The sequence below is a fragment of the Loxodonta africana genome, chromosome 3, assembly GCF_030014295.1.
Source record: "Loxodonta africana isolate mLoxAfr1 chromosome 3, mLoxAfr1.hap2, whole genome shotgun sequence".
NCBI classification, from domain to species: Eukaryota; Metazoa; Chordata; class Mammalia; order Proboscidea; family Elephantidae; genus Loxodonta; species Loxodonta africana.
The window spans coordinates 79,041,505-79,059,567 of record NC_087344.1 but is presented as its reverse complement, the minus strand read 5'-3'; the positions used below and the strand labels follow the sequence as shown (position 1 = coordinate 79,059,567).

The 18,063-nt window shown below is 40.1% G+C and overlaps 1 protein-coding gene across 2 annotated transcripts in view; it reads left to right on the top strand.

Annotated features, from left to right (window-relative positions):
* ZMYND12 (zinc finger MYND-type containing 12) overlaps positions 1 to 10,889 on the top strand; it is a 40,222-nt gene extending 29,333 nt beyond the window's left edge. For both annotated transcript variants that reach the window (XM_003415330.4, XM_010595274.3), the window contains 4 exons: positions 2,233 to 2,355; positions 3,432 to 3,543; positions 5,237 to 5,382; positions 7,455 to 10,889. In XM_003415330.4, coding sequence (XP_003415378.2) covers positions 2,233 to 2,355; positions 3,432 to 3,543; positions 5,237 to 5,382; positions 7,455 to 7,574 — 501 coding nt within the window. In that variant the 3' untranslated portion in view covers positions 7,575 to 10,889. The remainder of the gene's footprint in view (positions 1 to 2,232; positions 2,356 to 3,431; positions 3,544 to 5,236; positions 5,383 to 7,454) is intronic.
* The last annotated feature ends 7,174 nt before the right edge of the window (positions 10,890 to 18,063 follow it).

Sequence of the window (18,063 nt, the reverse complement as noted above, 5' to 3'; positions counted from 1 at the left end):
GAATTTGAGCCTTTCCCCTTTCCTTGCTGCTCAACCTTGACATCAACACCACTTCCCGAAGCTCCAGTTGCTCTGAGGCTCGTAAAGGGAGGCAAAGCAGCATACCGTTACAAGAAAGCCTTTGTTTCAAGGCCAGCCCTATTGTTTCACCAGCCACATAGTCTCAGACAGATTATTTAACCACTCTGAGCCTCTTTTCATCATCTGTCATCACCAGAGACAGAAATAATAAAATAGGCTCTGTTATTTCATTGCAAAGGTTAACAACAGGACAATAATGCAGCGCTTTGACTATTATTTTTATAAATAACACCAGTGCCTACTTCAGAAAAAAAAAAAGTGTAGCTATTAAATTGAAATGAACTGGTGTACATAAAAGTGCTTTATAAACTATAAGACTCTATACAGATGTTAGATAAGATAATGAGGTTATAACTAGGCTGCTCTTCCAAAATTTATGAGGTCTCTGTTAGGATTTCAGTATTGGGCAACATTACCAGAGAGTAAGGGTTCCTGAACCTGAAACCTGGATTAGGTTAAAGTTCAGAGTCTCCATGCAGGTCAGTTCTCTCTTCAGCCACTCCGCTGGTCAACTCACCCTTTGTTTGCCTGCCAGTGCGCGATGTCCATAAATTCACCAGAAACGTTCTTGTGCTGGTTCTTTTCCATATCCTCTTGCCCCAGATCTATTCTCTGCCCTGCTCTTTACCTTGGGAGTCTGAGCTCTGTGGACTACACAACCTGGACTCCCCTGGGTTTGGAGTGTGGGAGGCATGTCAGAGGACTGGGAGTTGGGAAGAAAGAGAGATTGGGGTATTTATTCTCTCTGCTCCCTTTTGGCCCCACTCCAGTTCTGGTGAGGGCAGTGTTCCTCCATGGCCACAGCTTCTGTCAGGTGGCCCACTTTCACAGTTCTACCTCATGCTGGGCCCTAGCAACCCTCTTGTCTTCGCTTGCCCTTTCAGGAGTAAGGATGGTAATAGTTTCCTGCTGTTGATACTCCTTAGGTGCTTCACTAGCTCTTGTTGGTTCCTTAACCCTTCTGTCTTTGTAAATAATCCATTCATTAAACTATCTTCATGTAACCCTTTTGAGGGTGCCATCTTTTCCGCCTGGGACACTGACTAATACAACTGTTCACTTGTGTTTCCTCTCTACACACTACAGCCTCCAGCCAATGAGGCAGAGGTATATCCTGTCTTGAGGTAGGTCATACAGTTAAGAATTAAATCAAACTTGGATTCCTCAACTTAGCTTTAAAAAACAAAAACAGTTTTATGGATACACAGCATAAAATTCATCTGTTTTAAGTGTACAATTCAATGCTTTTTAGTAAATTTACAGAGTTGTGCAACCATCAGCACAATCCAGTTTTGGAACATTTCTATTACCCCAGATAGATCCCTTGTATCCGTTTGCAGCCATTTCCCATGCCCACCTCTAGCCCCAGGCAACCACTTTCTGTCTTTATAGATTTGTTTTTTTGGAATATTCCATATAAATGAAATCATATAATACGTGGTCTTTTGCATCTGGCTCCTTTCACTTAGCCTAATTATTTTGAGAATCATCCATGTCATTGAATATATCAATAGTTCATTCCTTTTATTGCTGAGTAGTATTCCATCATCTCAGTACACCACAGTCTGTTTATCCAGTCACTGGTTGATGGCTATTTGGGTCTTTTCCACTTTTTGGCTATTATGAATAATGCTGCTATGAATATTTTCATACAAGTCTTTGTGTGGACACATGTTTTTGTTTCTCGGGTAGGTATCTAAGAGTGGAATTGCTGGATTGTATGTTAACTCTATGTTTAACTTTTTGAGGAACTGCCAACTGCTTTCCAAAGTGACTGCTTCATTTTACATTTCCACCAGCAATGAACAAGGATTCCAGTTTCTCCACATCCTCACCAACACTTGTTATTTTCCATCTTTTTTATTCTGGCCATCCTAGTGGGTATAAAGTGGTGTCTCAGTGTGGATTTATTTTACATTTCCCTAATGACTAACAATGTTGAACATCTTTTCATGTGCTTATTAGCCATTTGTATATCTTCTTTGTCGAAATGTCTATTCAGATCCTTTGGCTTTTTTTTTTTTTTAATTAGGCTGTTTTTCTTCCTCTATTGAGGTGTAAAAGTTCTTTATATATTCTGGATACAAGTCCTTTATGAAATATGTGATTTGCAAAGGGAACTCAAGCACTCTCCTTCTTCCTTCCACTTAGATATATTTTGCCAGTACTGCATTTGGGACAGAGGACATCAGGACCTCAGGAGGCTACTTCCACTTGGCCAATATCTTCCATAAGCTTAACAAGTTGGACCTGGCAGACACGCTGTATACCAAGGTGAGTGAGGAATATCACAGCTCAACTTTGATACTTAGGCCTGGTATCTTACAACTGGTATCAGACCATTCATGAGGAAATTGAAGCACAGAGAGATGTGGTGACTTGCCCAAGGTCGTACACCTAATACCTGGCATACTTCATTTTTCTTTCCTTCTGTTTCTCCTCTACCAAAGCAGACTGGTCCCGAGGATCCATAGAGTGACTAACAAGTAATGAATGATAGGTCAATAAAAACCAAACCCCTCCAAACAGACTGCCATATGCTTGGCCACACCCATAGGAGCAAGATAATGTGGGCATATTGGGGTGTGTGATGGGGAAGGAGAGGTTTTTACAGGAAATTCAGTGTTGAAAGGTCTTGTCAAGGCATCAGAGAACATGAGAGTACTTTAAAATTTCCATCTTTGCATGTAAAAGATTTTAAACTGTTTCCAAAATGTTAAAATGTCACTTACATTCATACAGTAACAGCTCATTTGTCAGGAAGTCACTTAGCAAGTGGCCATTTCTGTGTGTGATACAGGCTCTCATGCTGTGACTGTTGAATCTTATTTTGGACCCAGTTCTCAGGAAGAAGCATTGTGGTATAACCGAAAAACAGTGGACTTTGTACTCAAACAGATCTGAATTTAAATCCTGGCTGTGCCATTTACCAGTTCATATCAGAAGTCGAGTGTGATCTTAACTCCTCTGAGGCTCGATTTATTTATCTGCAAAATGGGAATAATAAGAATAGTTACCTCAGCTGGGATGTTGTGAGGTTGTGCATATGGTGTCCTTGAAAAGGTTTAGCATTATATGTGCTCAACAAATGGCAGCCATTGTTATTTAACCCTGTCGGGGTTACCTCCAGATCCACCTGGCACATGCCCTCTGCAGCCCATCGCTTGTCACACTCACTTTGGCCCGGCCGGTTCTGGGCTCCTAAGGCTCCCTTCTGCCTCCAGGCACAGTGAGAGAGGGAGTCTCCAGACTGTCAGGAAACCTGACCAGGAGCACTACTCTCTCCAGCTAGCTGGTCCAGTGTCCTAGCTCTGGTCTGCTTGTGTGATTGCCATCTCCTTTCCCAACAGGTCACTGAGATCTGGTATAAATATTTGAATAATCATTACCAAGTCCTCTCACATTCTCGGCTTCAACAAATAGATTTACTGGGCAAAAAATTTGAGAACGACACTGGCTTAGGTAAGTAGCAGCTCTCCTTGGGAAGTGGAGCAGTGACTTCACCCACCTAACACACAGGCCTTGCCCCTAAGAGGGAGGGCAGCTGTACTTGTCACAAAGGACATCAGACCGTCTTCCCCATTTTGCCGGTTGGGAAGACTGAGGCATGGGGATCAAAGAGATTTTACCAGCGTTGGGCAGAATTCAGATCCCTAGCATCAGAAACAGCCCTTCAATGTGTCAGCTAGGGAAAGATTTGGAGAAGAAAAAGATCCTGTCAGAGCTTTCCATGCTTTCTGCAGGGTATCCATTTCTTACGTGTTATTCCCTCAGGTCATGTAAGACAAGGCATGTGCTCTAAACAGACATGCAGTGTAGTTAGTGAGACAGAACCTATATGCAATAGCAAAAGAAATCGTCTACAAGTACAAATAGTATTACAAGATGAGTCCCAGAATGAAGAAGAAGTTGCGTGCCATTGAAGTAGGAAGACTTCTTGGAGGACAAAAGATTTTGAACTAAGATTTTTTAAAATAGTAACTTCGTTGGTGTTTCTCTTCATTATAAAAGTGGTTCATGTTAAAGCAGAAAACTTGTAAATCAAAGCAAAGCACAAAGGGAAAAAAGTTTCACCCATGAATATCTGAAGATAGCCAACCTTGACATTATGGTGTGTGTTCTTTTTTTTCCCTAAGCTTAAAACGAAATCAAACCCACTGCCGTTGAGTTGATTCTGACTCATAGTGACCCTCTAGGACAGAGCAGAACTGCTTCATAGGGTTCCCAAGGCTGTAAATCTTTCCAGACTGCCACTTCTTTCTCCAGCGGAGCGGTTGGTGAGTTCAAACCGCCGACCTTCCAGTTAGAAGCCAAGTGCTTAACCACTGCTCCATCAGGGCTCCACCAAGGCTCCTTTCTCTAAGCTTAGTACTTTTATCAGTGCTTTTAAGTATCTGTCCCTTGATAACTGCTCAGTAATGGGCAACTAAAGTAGGAACAAAAACTGCTGGGGGAAATAGTAAACAGATTCACAAGGGAAGCAGAAAGGCTTTGCTTAAGCATCTTTGGAGTCCCTGGGTTGTGCAAATGGTTAACATGCACAGTTGCTAACCAAAAGTCTGGGAGTTTGAATTCACCCAGAGGCACTCAAAAGAGGGGCCTGGCAATCTACTTCTGAAAAATCGGCCGCTCAAAACCCCATGGAGCACGGTTCTAAACTGACGCACAAGGGGTCACCATGAGTCCGAATCAACTCCATGACAACTGGTACCGGTAAGCATCTTTGGATTTGGGGAGAATTAAGCTGCTGCAAGCAGCTGTGGCTCCATTTTCTCAGCTATAGAATGCAGCCAGAAGAATAGGACTAAGGAATCCTGCTGTGGCAAGTTCCCTGTATTGGGAAGCCTAAGAGATCTAGAGTTCAGGACTCTGAAAAAGAGAAGCTTTAGCAACTTTGAGACCTGTGGGAGTGAGCATGTTCTTAGGTTACATGCTAGGCAGAGCTGGAGAGCTGCTGCAATCTGCCCAGCTTCCTGCTTTGCCTGTGGAGGCAGTCCTCACGGTGAAGAGCTTGCTGTGGTTGTGCTGTCACCACCAGTGCCCCCGGAAGGAGGCTTTGGCAGAAGACCAGGCACCCTCACAGCTGTGTACCTCTGCCGATGAGGGCAGGCACAGCGGCCAAGGGTCTGCTTCTTCCCCTCCCCTTCCAACACAGATGAAGCCCACGAAGCAGAAGCCATTCGGATCCTGACGTCAACTTTGAGCATACGAGAATCTACATCTAACACAGACCCAGAGAAAACTGTCTTCATTCTGAAAACCCTGGTCTTGCTTTACTACCTGATGATGAATTATTCAAAGGTAAGTTTCCTTAGAAAAGCAGCATGTCTAAGATAGATAAAAATTCCTCCAGTTGAATTCAGCTATGTTTTGCCCAATTCCACCAGCTTTTGCCCTCAGAGGAAGTCCTCACTCCAAAGAAGTTCAGATGCTTATGACATTTCTCATTTAGTGAGTCCAGCCTGCATAATGGAAACAGGATTTTTTTCTTCCCTCAATGGGGCTGTCCCGGGGTTGCGTAGGTAAACTGAGGGTGGGGCAGTGCCCAGAAGCCTACAGGGCAGGAGGACTCAGGGACGGCCTCAGAAGAATGGAGTGGTAGCTTTACTCACTGAGCTCTCTATTGCTGGAGGGATTCAGGCAGAAATGGATTGCCATGAAAAGATTAAAAGATTTTAGAGTGCTCATTACATGCCAACCTTTACATGAATTACATGACAGAGTAGAACTGGCCCATACGGTCTCCATGAAGCATCTGGTGGATTCGAACTGCTGACCTTTTGGTCAGCAGCAGAAGCTCTTAACCACTACACCACCAGGGTTTCCTTATATGAATTATCACATTTAATTCTCGTATGAACCTTTTGAGGTAGTCACTTTATTATCTCCAATTTACAGATAATGGCACTGAGGTACAGAAGGAGCCAATTACTTGCCCAATGTCTCACAGAAATCAAGTGGCAGATCTCAGATTGATTGGTTCATTCATTCATTCAAATATTTATTGAACACCTGCCACTGTTCTGGGGACTTGAAGATTCAGTGGTAAACAATCAGTTAACTTTTCTATCTTCATGGAGTTTATGTTATTTGGAAGAGAGGAGTCACAATAAACAAGTGAACTTATAAATATGTAATAATTTCAGATAGTGAAAAGTGCTATAAAGAAATAAAAGCAGGCAAGCGGGGGAGAGAGAGGGGTTAGTGGGCTGAGGCCATTTTGTGCGGGTGACATGGAAAAATTTTAGATTCCTTCCCTCCTTCCTCTTTCCCATTCTTCCTTCCTTCCTTCAGCAAACTTTTACTAAGCACCTACTGTATACCAGAGCCTGCTCCAAGGAGCGTACAGTCAATGGGCTATAATAGAGTGTGATAGTGAAGCACAGGACTCTGAGGGAGCCCAGAGGCGGAATATTAACACTGACTGGGGTAGGGCTAGGAGTGGTCAGGGAACAGGGAAACATTTCCATTGACTATTCAGGTTTACATTAGACAAAAATGTCTTTTCTACGGTGTAGAGTCCAGTTTTTGACTGTATACTCAAGGAAGTCATTATCCTGAGGCATGTTAGGGTGTCAGATCTACAAGCGGCCTTTAGATGGAAGGGACACATTTATAACTCAAAAGTCTTTACTAGGCTATTTTCTCTTCAGTGAAGCCTTCCCTGACGCCCCTTGTCTAAAATTGCAAAACCTCACTACCACAACTGATTCTTCTATCCCCCTTTCTTGCTTTTTTTTTCCCCCCCTTAGCACTTATCATTATTTCAGGTACTATTGTGTTTTACTTATTTATCTTGTTTATTGTCTCTCTTTCCTACTAGATTATAAGTTCTATGAGGGCAGGAATTTTCTGCCTGTAGTCACAGTACCTGGAACACAGTAGCCATGTAATTAATATTTATAAGAAGGAAGAAAATAGAGAGAGCCAGGGTCTATTCCAAGATGTCCTGTGGAGCCTCTGTCCAAGTTGAAACTCTAGACTGCATGGCCCCAGGACTGCTCCAGGATGTAATTTTACTTGTAGCACATATCACCTCTATGCCTCCCAATGTTGGTCCAAAGGGCCATGATTAAAATCCTGCAAAGATCCTACTTTGCTAGGAAGGCATACTTAGTTTGTCCTTAGTTTATCAAGCCAAATATGTTTTTCTGGTGTCCCCTGCCCCACTCAGCACCCATTTGGCCAACTGTAAGGGCCCAGTGTGTGTTCACAAGTTTACTATCATGAAACAAAGTTTAGAATGAGCTCAGTGGCTAGGGCGAGAATCTTGTGGATCCTCTCCAATGTTCCTGGGGTTACACATAGATGGGGCTTCCCAATGTTATGCTTTCCTGTGACGACCTCCTTTTGTCATTGCAATTCTATTCCAGGCCCAGGAATACGCTATGGCAGCCTTCACCCTCGCCAAAGAAAAGCTCAGTGTCCATGAACAAAGCACCATTCAAGAGTTATTGAATCTCCTCGCAGCCGAAGAATCTCATTCTCGGTGACCCATGAGATCCACGTTGGTGCTATAGAAGGGACTATTGAAAGTCTTATATACCCCAGCCTTGTACACTACTTTGAGGTACTATCGGTTGCTGACATTTCTACCCTCTTCCCCTAGAACTGTACACATAGCTGTGGTTTTATTCTTACAGAGCATATGTGAGGGCAAGTAGGAATAGAAAGGCGTGGAAATTAGTAAAACTAACTTTATGGTGCTGAGATGTTTGTCGTTTATCATGACCTTTGTACTTAGCGTCATTGCTCAACTTTGAATAATATGCTCTTAGATCACTAATATGGTAATTGTAATTAAACTGCAAATAATTTGTCATATTTTCCTGAAGTCTCCCAGTGATGCGTGTTTCAAAGGTCTTTGCCAAAGAAGGAGGTAAGGAATGGAGCTATACTGGAGCAACTTTTCTCTATTCTGCTGGAATTAAGTTAGCATTAATCTGAAGTAGATTGTAATTTTTAAAAAGGCCCATTATAATTCTTAGAGCAATCACTAGGAAAGTAACTCCAAAAATAGTTTAAAATCAAAAAATTAAAATGGTACACTAGGAAATATCCACTTAATACAAACCATACCAAAAAACCAAACCCTTTGCCATCGAGTCAATTCCGACTCATAGCGATCCTATAGGACAGAGTAGAACTGCCCCATAGGAGCGGCTAGTGGATTCAAACTGCTGACCTATTGGTTAGCAGCCGAGCTCTTAACCACTGTACCACCAGGACTCCATCTTAATACAAAAAAAAGACACCAGTAAAAGAGGAACCGAGGAACAAAAAGGACGTGAGACACAGGAAAAACCAATAGCAAAATTGCAGACTTGAGTCATGGCTCTTTGCCAGAAGAGATCCCTGGGCCTCACAAGGGGTCCAGGTATCGTCTGGCTGAGATACCATTCCAGGCTAATGTCTTTATTTTCTCAATGATTTGAAGCAAACATGAACCACATGTACTGTCTAGAGGAGAAAGACTCTGAAAGGTGATATGATACAGGGGAAAGAGTGCAGGACTTGGTTCAAATCCCAGCTTTCTCTAACATAATAGCTTTGTGACCCTGATCCCCCTATACCCTCATTCATTACTGTTGTAAAATGTTCCAGATATGGCCACAGCTATATCAACTCCTCCCATTGTGATGACTGTGGTCGTTTAGCACATCCATTTTATCTCCCTTAGTTCCTCTCCAGACTCACCAAGCAGCCTACCAATTAGCACTTGGCTTCCTGAGTAAATCTGCACCCAGGGAGAGAGATATGCAGGTCTAGGGCCTGTGGAAGACATACTGTAAATTAATTAGCTCAGACACAATAAAAAGGTCAGATTGGGTCCCCCTGTCCCTTCAACTCTTGGTAAAATGAGCTGGAACCCCGTTTCCACACATTTGGACATTGTAACACTTTTCCAAGATGACTATGAAGTCCCTGGGGCTTACTTTTCTTCCAGCCATCTTGCACTCCAGTTTCCAGTTTCAGTTGAATCTTCATTTGTCACTCTGCGTCTTGGAGCTGTTTCTTCATCTTAGGCACACAGCTCCTTCTTGATTCTCACCCTCCAACCAGAAATATGAAGCAACTGTTAATGAAGACTGGGGGGGATGGGTATCAACAACTGTTCAGCAGATAATTTAAAGGAGAACATTAGAACGTCTCTATTTGAAAAAAGTCCTTAAAATTTTTTTTCCCCCCTCTTCCTTTAAAGGGTATTGTTGACGTTTGTTTTGTCTCTATTTGAAAAAAGTCCTTAAAATTTTTTTTCCCCCCTCTTCCTTTAAAGGGTATTGTTGACGTTTGTTTTGTCAGGCAGTTCAGTTAACTTGTGGATCAGTTAGATTCAAGGCTTGTTTTTAAGCTTTATAGGGTGAATTTACAGCACTTTTACTCCCTGACTGTGGTTCTCAAAGTGAGGTTCAGGGTTCCCTGGAGCTCCCCAGGACCCTTTCAGGGGGTTCAGAAGGTCCCTCCTTTTCCAACTATGTATTTGTGTACAGGGCCAGATTTTCTTCACATACTTTAACCAAAACAACATATTACAACAGCTTGAATGCAGAATCAGATATGAAAATCCAGCTGTCTTCCCTTAAACCAAACATTAAATAGATTTGTAAATAATGTAAAACAATGCCATTCTTCTCACTAAACTTTTATTTTGGGAAATATAGTTACTTTAGTATAAAAATATGTTATTTATACTAATGTGCGGTAGGTTTACTGTATTTTTTTAAAATAAATCGATTAAGTATTTAAACATTTCTAAGTTTAATTTCTGATATGGTAACTATTGATAGCTGTAACCCACATCAAAAAAAAGCTCTTTGGGGGTCCTCAGCAATTTTTAAGAGTATCAAGGGCTCCTAAAGCAAAAAGTAAGAACCACTGCTCTAGATGTGACTCTTCTGTGTTCCCTACTGATTGTTTGATTGCCTCGCATGTTCAGTGAGATTTCTTTACTCGTACTGGATGGAATTAGAATGTCTCTTAGTGTTTCAGAGTTAGAAGATTGTTCAGCTTATACCTCCCTGGCAGTTGTTCCTTGTTCAGCTTCATGAAGTTTAACCCTGTGCAGGTACAGATCAGCATTCGGCCAAACCTTAAGGGGATGCTTATGCAGATTTCTGGAGCTTTTTTTTTCTTCATAGCTCCTGTTGACTGGTGCTCTGTCCTGCATAGTTTAGCTGCTTCAACTTCCCCAAACTCCCATTGTTATCTCTTCAACTTAGGAAGACTTTCATATTCTGCTAGAGTTCCCCTTCCCTGTGCCATGCCCTAAAAAGTGCCTTGAGGTAAAAAGCAAAGATGATCCTTTCTCTCACAGATTACAGTCCTTCAGTACCTAACATCCAAATGTCTAAAAACAGTTGTGTCATATAATTAGTCTAGTTTTATTGGTGTTTACAGTGGGAAGGAAAATTACGTACCAGTTTCTCCTTAATGGCCAGAAATGGAAGTTCCAAATTGATTTTTATACATTGATGTTTGTGTTTAGCAACCTTCTTTGCTAAACTCTCTTATTAATTCTAATAAGTTAACTGTAAATTTAAAAAAAGTTTTATATACACTATCATATAGTTTGTGAATAATGATCATTTTATTTCTTATTTTAAATTATATTTCTTGCTTACTGCACTAGCTAAGACCTTTAGTAGTGTGTTGGTTAGAAGTTGTGATGGTGATCGTCCTTGACTTTTTTCTGATCCCAAGGGTAAAGCTTTCAGTGTTTCACCATTAAGTCTGATGTTTACTTTAGAATTTCTGTAGATACTCTTAATCAGGTTAAAGAGGTTGTCTTTAGTTTGCTAAAGGCTATTTTTATCATTAATGAGCATTTAATTGTATCAAATTAGTTATCTGCATATACTGAAATATAATTTTCTTCCTTTAATCTGTTTATATGAATTATTTTAATTTCTAAAGAGAAGCTAACTTTTCACTCCTGGAATGTGCTTCACTTGATCATGCTGCATTATCAGTATATTGCTAGATTTGGTTCACTAAGATATTATTTAGTATTTTGAGATGGTTGTTCATGAGACTAGCCTATAATTTTCCTTTCACATAGTGTCCTTCTTGGGCTTGGGTATCAAAGTTTTGCTAACTTCATAAAATTTGATGACGAATATCCCTTTCTTTATATACTATATAAAAGAGTTTATATGAGTTTGGAATTATTTGTTTCTTAAATATTTCATAGAATTTGCTGGTGAAGCCATCTGGGACTGGAGTTTTCTTTAGGGAAACATTCTGACTACAAATTAAATTTACTTAATGCTTATAGGATTATTCATGTTTCCTGTTTCTTCTTGAGTCAGTTTAAGTAATTGACGTTTTTCTAGGAATTTGTCCATTTTTTCTAAATACTCAAATTTATTGGCAAAGATATTCAGTCTCCCAGTATTGTGTGTTTGTCCACCATTTTGTCATCTGATGTGATTTTCCGGTGTGTTATAAATCCTATCTCTATGATGTTAATGAGATGGGATTAGCGGCAGTTATGTTACTGAGGCAGGACTCAATCTACAAGATTAGATTTTGTTTTAAACCAATCTCTTTTGAGATATAAAAGAAAGAAGCAAGCAGAGAGACATGGGGGACCTCATATGACCAAGAAAGTAGTGGCAGAAGAAGAGTGCACCCTTTGGACAGGGGTTGCTGTGCTGGGAAGCTCCTAGACAGACAAAGATTGTTGAGAACTTCCTCCAGAGCCGGCAGAGAAAGAAAGCTTTCCCCTGGAGTTGGCACCCTGAATTTGGACTTCTAGCCTCCTAGAATGTGAGAGAATAAAATTCTGTTTAATAAAGCCATCTGCTTGTGGTATTTCTGTTATAGCAGCAATAGATAACTAAGACAAGGTCGTAGAATATGCTGTATAGAATTTTGATTTTTTGGACTTGGTTGAGATTTTCTTTATGACCTAGGATATGGTCAATATTTGTAAATGTTCTGTGTGTGCTAGAAAATTATGGGTATTTTGCAGTGCTCTACATACGTTCGTCAAGTTTATTCATCACATTTTCCAAATCTTGCATATCCTTGCTGTATCTCTGTCTCTATCTACCTACCTATCGATCTATCTATCTATATTTTAGTCTATTTCTGAGAAAGGTATGAAAAACATCTGAATATAATTATGAAGTTATCCATTTTTCTTTGTGGTTTTCTTAATGTTTGCTTTATGTATTTTGAGTCCATGTTATTAGACATGTACAAATTTAAATATTGTTTTATTTTCCCAGTGAGTGGAATATTTATTTTTTATGTTATAAAGTGATTATCTTTATCTCTAGTAATGCTTATTACCCTTAGAGCCTATTTTGGTCTGATATTAGTATAGCTACACCCATTTCCTTTGGGTTGGTATTTGCATGGTATGCTGGATTGCCTGTTATCAACTAGGCATCATTATAATTCCCTTCAGCATTTATCTCTACTTTGAAGGGGAAGCTTGAAACTGCAGTTCCTAGTATCTCTTTCTTTTTAAGATTCTGGGTTAAATTCTACCAATAAGGGCAACTACACAAGATTTAGAAGCTGGATGAGAGGGGGCAGCCAATGGTCCTTCTGAGAACCATCCATTGTTGCTCTCCTGAAAGCAGATTCCCTGTGATGCAGCTTATTGACCTTGGCTCCTTGATTTTCATCACGTAACCCTTTCAATAATTGTGTAAGCCTCTAATTCGCTGTGTTAAATACATCTCTCTTTACTCAAAATGTCTACAGTGGCTCTTTTTTTCCTGACTAAACCCTGGCTGAAACACTTGCTATTTCTTCTTACTATCTTTTACTTTTAAAGAAACTATAATCTTGTGTGTTAGATGTGTCTCTCATAAATATGTTGTTGTTGTTAGATGCCGTCGAGTTGGTTCTGACTCATAGTGACCCTATGCACAACAGAACAAAATACTGCCTGGTCCTGCACCATTCTCACAATTGTTATTATGCTTGAGCCCGTTGAACTGTATCAGTCCATCTCATTGAGGGTCCTCCCCTTTTTCACTGACCCTCTGCTTTACCAAGCATGATGCCCTTCTCCAGGGACTATATTTATACTATATTTATGTGTATAAATATAGCATAATTCAGTATTTTTGTATGTTTTTTAAAAGAATCATTTAGTCCATTGCATTTTGTTTATATCTCTAAACCATGGTCTTATTTGTGTCTTCAGTTTACCCTGTGTATACTGTTTCCCCCTTTCTTCCTTTTGGATTGATTGGATATTTTTTCTCATTCCATTTCTGACCCCTCTGCTAGTTTGTAGGTTAAATACTGTGTTTCTGTTCTTTTAGTGATTACCCCAAAAATAAAACATCCATTCCTAATTTATCAAAATTGAAAGCTATTCAAGATATTTACTCTCCTCCTGGACAATACAAGAACTTTAGAACCTGTTAACTCCATTTACCTCTCCCCAACTTGTATATTATTATTGTTGTTTATTTCAAATATATCTTAAATTCATAAGTTATAATTATAATTATTGTATACAGTCATCATATTTCTTCTTGTATTTTGTATCTTCCATCTGGGCTTACAAGAAGCCCTGGTGGTACAGTGGTTAAAGCACTTGGCCGCTAACTAAAAGGTTGGCAGTTCTAACCCACCAGCCACTTGGCGGGAGAAAGATGTGGCAGTCTGCTTCTGTAAAGATTGCAGCTTTGGAAACCCCTTGGGGGCAGTTCTGCTCTCCTATAGCGTCACTACTGAGTCAGTATCGACTGGACAGCAACAGATTTGGTTTTTTAATCTGGGCTCACACTAGTGATACATCCTTTATTATTTCCTGTATTGAAGGTCTGCTGGTGGCAAACTTAGATTTTTTTCCTCCTTTTCTTTAATCTGAAAAAAACATTTTTTTTTAATTGTGCTTTAAGTGAAAGTTTACAAATCAAGTCAGTCTCTCATACAAAAATTTATATAAACACCCAGTTTTGACTTATGTACACCTCATTATATACTCCTAGTTTCTCTCCTCCTAATGAGACAGCACACTCCTTCTCTCTACCCTCTATTCCCTGTATCCATTCAGCCAGCTTCTGTCTCCCGTGCCTTCTCATCTTCCCTCCAGACAGGAGCTGCCCACATAGTCTCATGTGTCTACTTGAGCCAAGAAGCTTACTCCTTACCAGTATCATTTCTATGTTATAGTCCAGTCCGATCCCTGCCTAAAGAGCTGGCTTTGGGAATGGTTCCAGTCTTGGGCTAACAGGTCTGGGGACCGTGACCTCCAGGGTCCTTCCAGTCTCAGTCAGACCTTTCCTTTAAGCCAGTCTTTTTATGAGAATTTGAGGTCTGCATCCCATTGCTCTCCTGCTCCATCAGGGATTCTCTCTTGTGTTCTCTGTCAGGGCAGTCATGGGTGGTAGCTGGGCACCACCTAGCTTTTCTGGTCCCAGGCTGGTGTAGTCTCTGATCTATGTGGCCCTTTCTGTCTCTTGGGCTCATAATTACCTTGTGTCTTTGGTGGTCTTCATTCTCCCTTGCTCCACGTGGGTTGAGACCAATTGACGCATCTTAGATGGCTGCTTGCTAGTGTTTAAAACCCTAGATGCCACTCACCAAAGTGGGTTGCAGAACGTTTTCTTAATAGATTTTATTATGTCAATTGACCTAGATGTCCTCTGAAACCATGGTCCCCAGACCCCCGCCCCTGCTACTCTGGCCGTCAAAGCATTCAGTTTATTCAGGAAACTGCTTTTGGTTTAGTCCAGTTGTGCTGACCTCTCCTGTATTGTGTGTTGTCTTTCCCTTCACCTAAAATAGTTCTTGTCTACTATCTAATTAGTGAATACCACTCTCCCTCTCTCCCTCCCCACCCTCATAACCATCAAAGAATATTTTCTTCTATGTTTAAACTATTTCTTGAGTTCTTATAATAGTGGTCTCATACAACATCTGTCCTTTTGCAACTGACTAATTTCACTCAGCATAATGCTTTCCATAATCCGAAAAAAGAAAATTTTTTTTTTAAATTGTGCTTTAGGTGAAAGTTTACAGAGCAAATTAGTTTCGCATTCAACAATTTATATACAAATTGTTTTGTGACATTTGTTGCAATCCCTGTGATGTGTCAACACTTTCCTCTTCTCCACCCTGGGTTCCCTGTTTCCATTTGTCTGTTTTCTTGTCCCTTTCTGCCTTCTTGTCTTTGCTTTTGAGCAGGTGTTGCCCATTTGGCCTAATATTCATGATTGAGTAGGTTCCTCACGCGTGTTATTGTTTGTTTTATAGATCTAATTTTTGGCTGAAGGGTAAACTTTGGGAGTGACTTCAGTTCTAAGTTAAAAAGGTGTTCGGGGGCCACAGCCTTGGGGTTCCTCGAGTCTCTGTCAGACCAATAAGTCTAGCCTTTTTTTAAGAATTTGAATTTTATTCTACATTTTTCTCCCACTCTGACCAGGACCCTCTGTTGTGATCCCTATCAGAGCGGTCCGTGGTGGTAGCTGGGTACCATCTAGTTCTTCTAGTCTCAGGCTGATGGAGGGTATGGTACTTGTGATCCATTAGTCATTTGGACTAACATTTCCCATGTGTCTTTGGTTTTTGTCATTCTCCTTTGTTCTGGATGGGATGGGACCAGTAAATGTATCTTAGATGACTGCTTGCAAGTTTTTAAGACCTCAGACACTACTCACCAAAGTAGGGTGTAGAACATTTTCTTTATGAACTACGTTATGCCAATTGACCTAGATGTCCCCCGAGACCATGGCCCCAGCCCTCATCCCCGTAACTGGGTCCCTCAGGGTGTCTGGATGTGTCTATGAAATTTCTATGACTTTGCCTTAGTCACATTATGTTGACTTCCCCTACAATGTGTAGTTTTGCCCTTCACCAAAGTTATCACTTAACTACTGTCTAGTTTGTGATTTTCCCTCCTAAACCCTCCCCTCCCTCATAACAATCAAAGATTATTTCTTTCTCTGTGTAAACCTTTTCTTGAGATTTTATAATAGTGGTGTCATACAGTGTTTGCCCTTTTGTGATTGACCTTATTTCACTTAGCATAATGCCCTGCAGGCTCATCCATGTCATGAGATGTTTTGAGGATTCATCATTATTCTTTATCGCTGTGTAGTATTCCACTGTGTATAAATATGTACCATAATTTGTCTGTCTGTTGATGGGCACTTAGGTTGTTTCCATCTTTTTGCTATTGTGAGTAAAGCTGCAGTGAACATGAGTGTGCATATGTTTATTCATGTGACAGCCCTTATTTCTCTAGATTATATTCCTAGAAGTGGGATTGCTGGATCATATGGTATGTTTATTTCCAGATTTTTAAGGAAGTGCCATATTGTTTTCCACAGGGATTGTACCATTTTACATTCCCGCCACCAGTGTGTAGAAGTTCTAATATCCTTGAAACCTCTCCAACATTTGTTATTTTCTGTTTTTTTTTATTCATACCAGTAATGTCGGGATAAAATGGTATCTCACAGTAGGTTTAATTTTAATTTCTCTAATGGCTAATGTGGAGTCCTGGTGGCACAGTGGTTAAGTGTTACAGCTGCTAACCCAAAGGTTGGCAGTTAGAATCCACCAGTTGCTCCTTGGATATGCTTTGGGGCAGTTCTACTTTGTCCTATAGGTTCGCTATGAGTTGGAATTGACTTGACTGCAATGTTTTTTTTTTTTTTAATGGCTAATGATCATGCGCACTTCCTTATGTGTCTGTTACCCACCTAAATTTCTTCTTTGGTGAAGTGTCTGTTCATATCCTTTGCCTATTTTTTAATTGGATTATTTATCTTTTTATTGTTATGAGGTTGCAGTATGTTATAGATTTTAGAGATTAGACCCTTGTCAGATGTGTCATAGCCAAAAATTTTTTCCCAGTCCATAGGTTCTCTTTTTACTCTTTTGGTGAAGTTTTTTGATGAGCGTAAGTGTTTAATTTTTAGGAGATCCCAGTTATCTAGTTTATCTTCCAGTGTTTGTACATTGTTAGTTATAGTTTGTATCCTATTTATGTCATATAATAGGACCTCTAGCATTGTTCCTACTTTTTCTTTAATCTGTATAGTTTTAGGTTTTATATGTAGGTCTTTGATTCATTTTGAATTAGTTTTGTATATGGTGTGAGGCATGGGTCCCGTTTCATTTTTTTTACAGATGGACATCCAGTTTTGCCAGCACTATTTGTTAAAGAGACTATCTTTTTTCCCATTTAATGGACTTAAGGCCTTTGTCAAAGATTAGCTCACCTTAGGTGGATGGATTTATACCTGGGTTCTCAATTTTGTTCCGTTGGTCTATGGGTGTGTTATTGTACCAGTACCACATGACTTGAGTACTGTGACTATATAGCAGGTTCTGAGATCAGGTGATGTGAGGCCTCCTACTTTGTTCTTCTTCAGTAATGCTTTACTTACCTAGGGCTTCTTTTCCTTCCATGTAAAGTTAATGGTTAGTTTTTCCATTTCATTAAGGAATGCTGTTGGTATGTGGATCAAAATTGCATTGTATCTGCAGATTGCTTTGGATAGGATTAACATTTTTACAGTGAGTCTAGTCCTATCCAGGAGCATGGTATGTTTTTCCATTTATGTAGGTCTCTTATCTTCTTGCAGTAGTCTGAAAAAATTTTTATTTCGCCTTCATTTTTTTTTTTTGACTCTTCAATTAAAATGTATTTCATTTTAATACATATTGATGCAGAACATAATCTCAATCCAAAAGATCTCTGTGAAATGTGGTTTTATTTAACACCAAAAGGCATAATAAGTAGGTTGAAGATAACCAGTAGTCCTGGTGATTTCTGTGTCTTTTATAAGAGCGTCTTTTATCTTTCAATCAGGTAATCACATCCTTCCTAAACATCTTCAGCAGAATTTTCAGGGGTGGAGTTCAAAGACCATCCTGAAAGGCCTGGCTAAATCTTATCTACTGGCAAGCACATATGCACTGGTACAAATTATATTATGCTGTCTATGAACTGTAAGGAGCCCTGGTGATTCAACAGTTAAGGTTGATGGTTCGAACCCA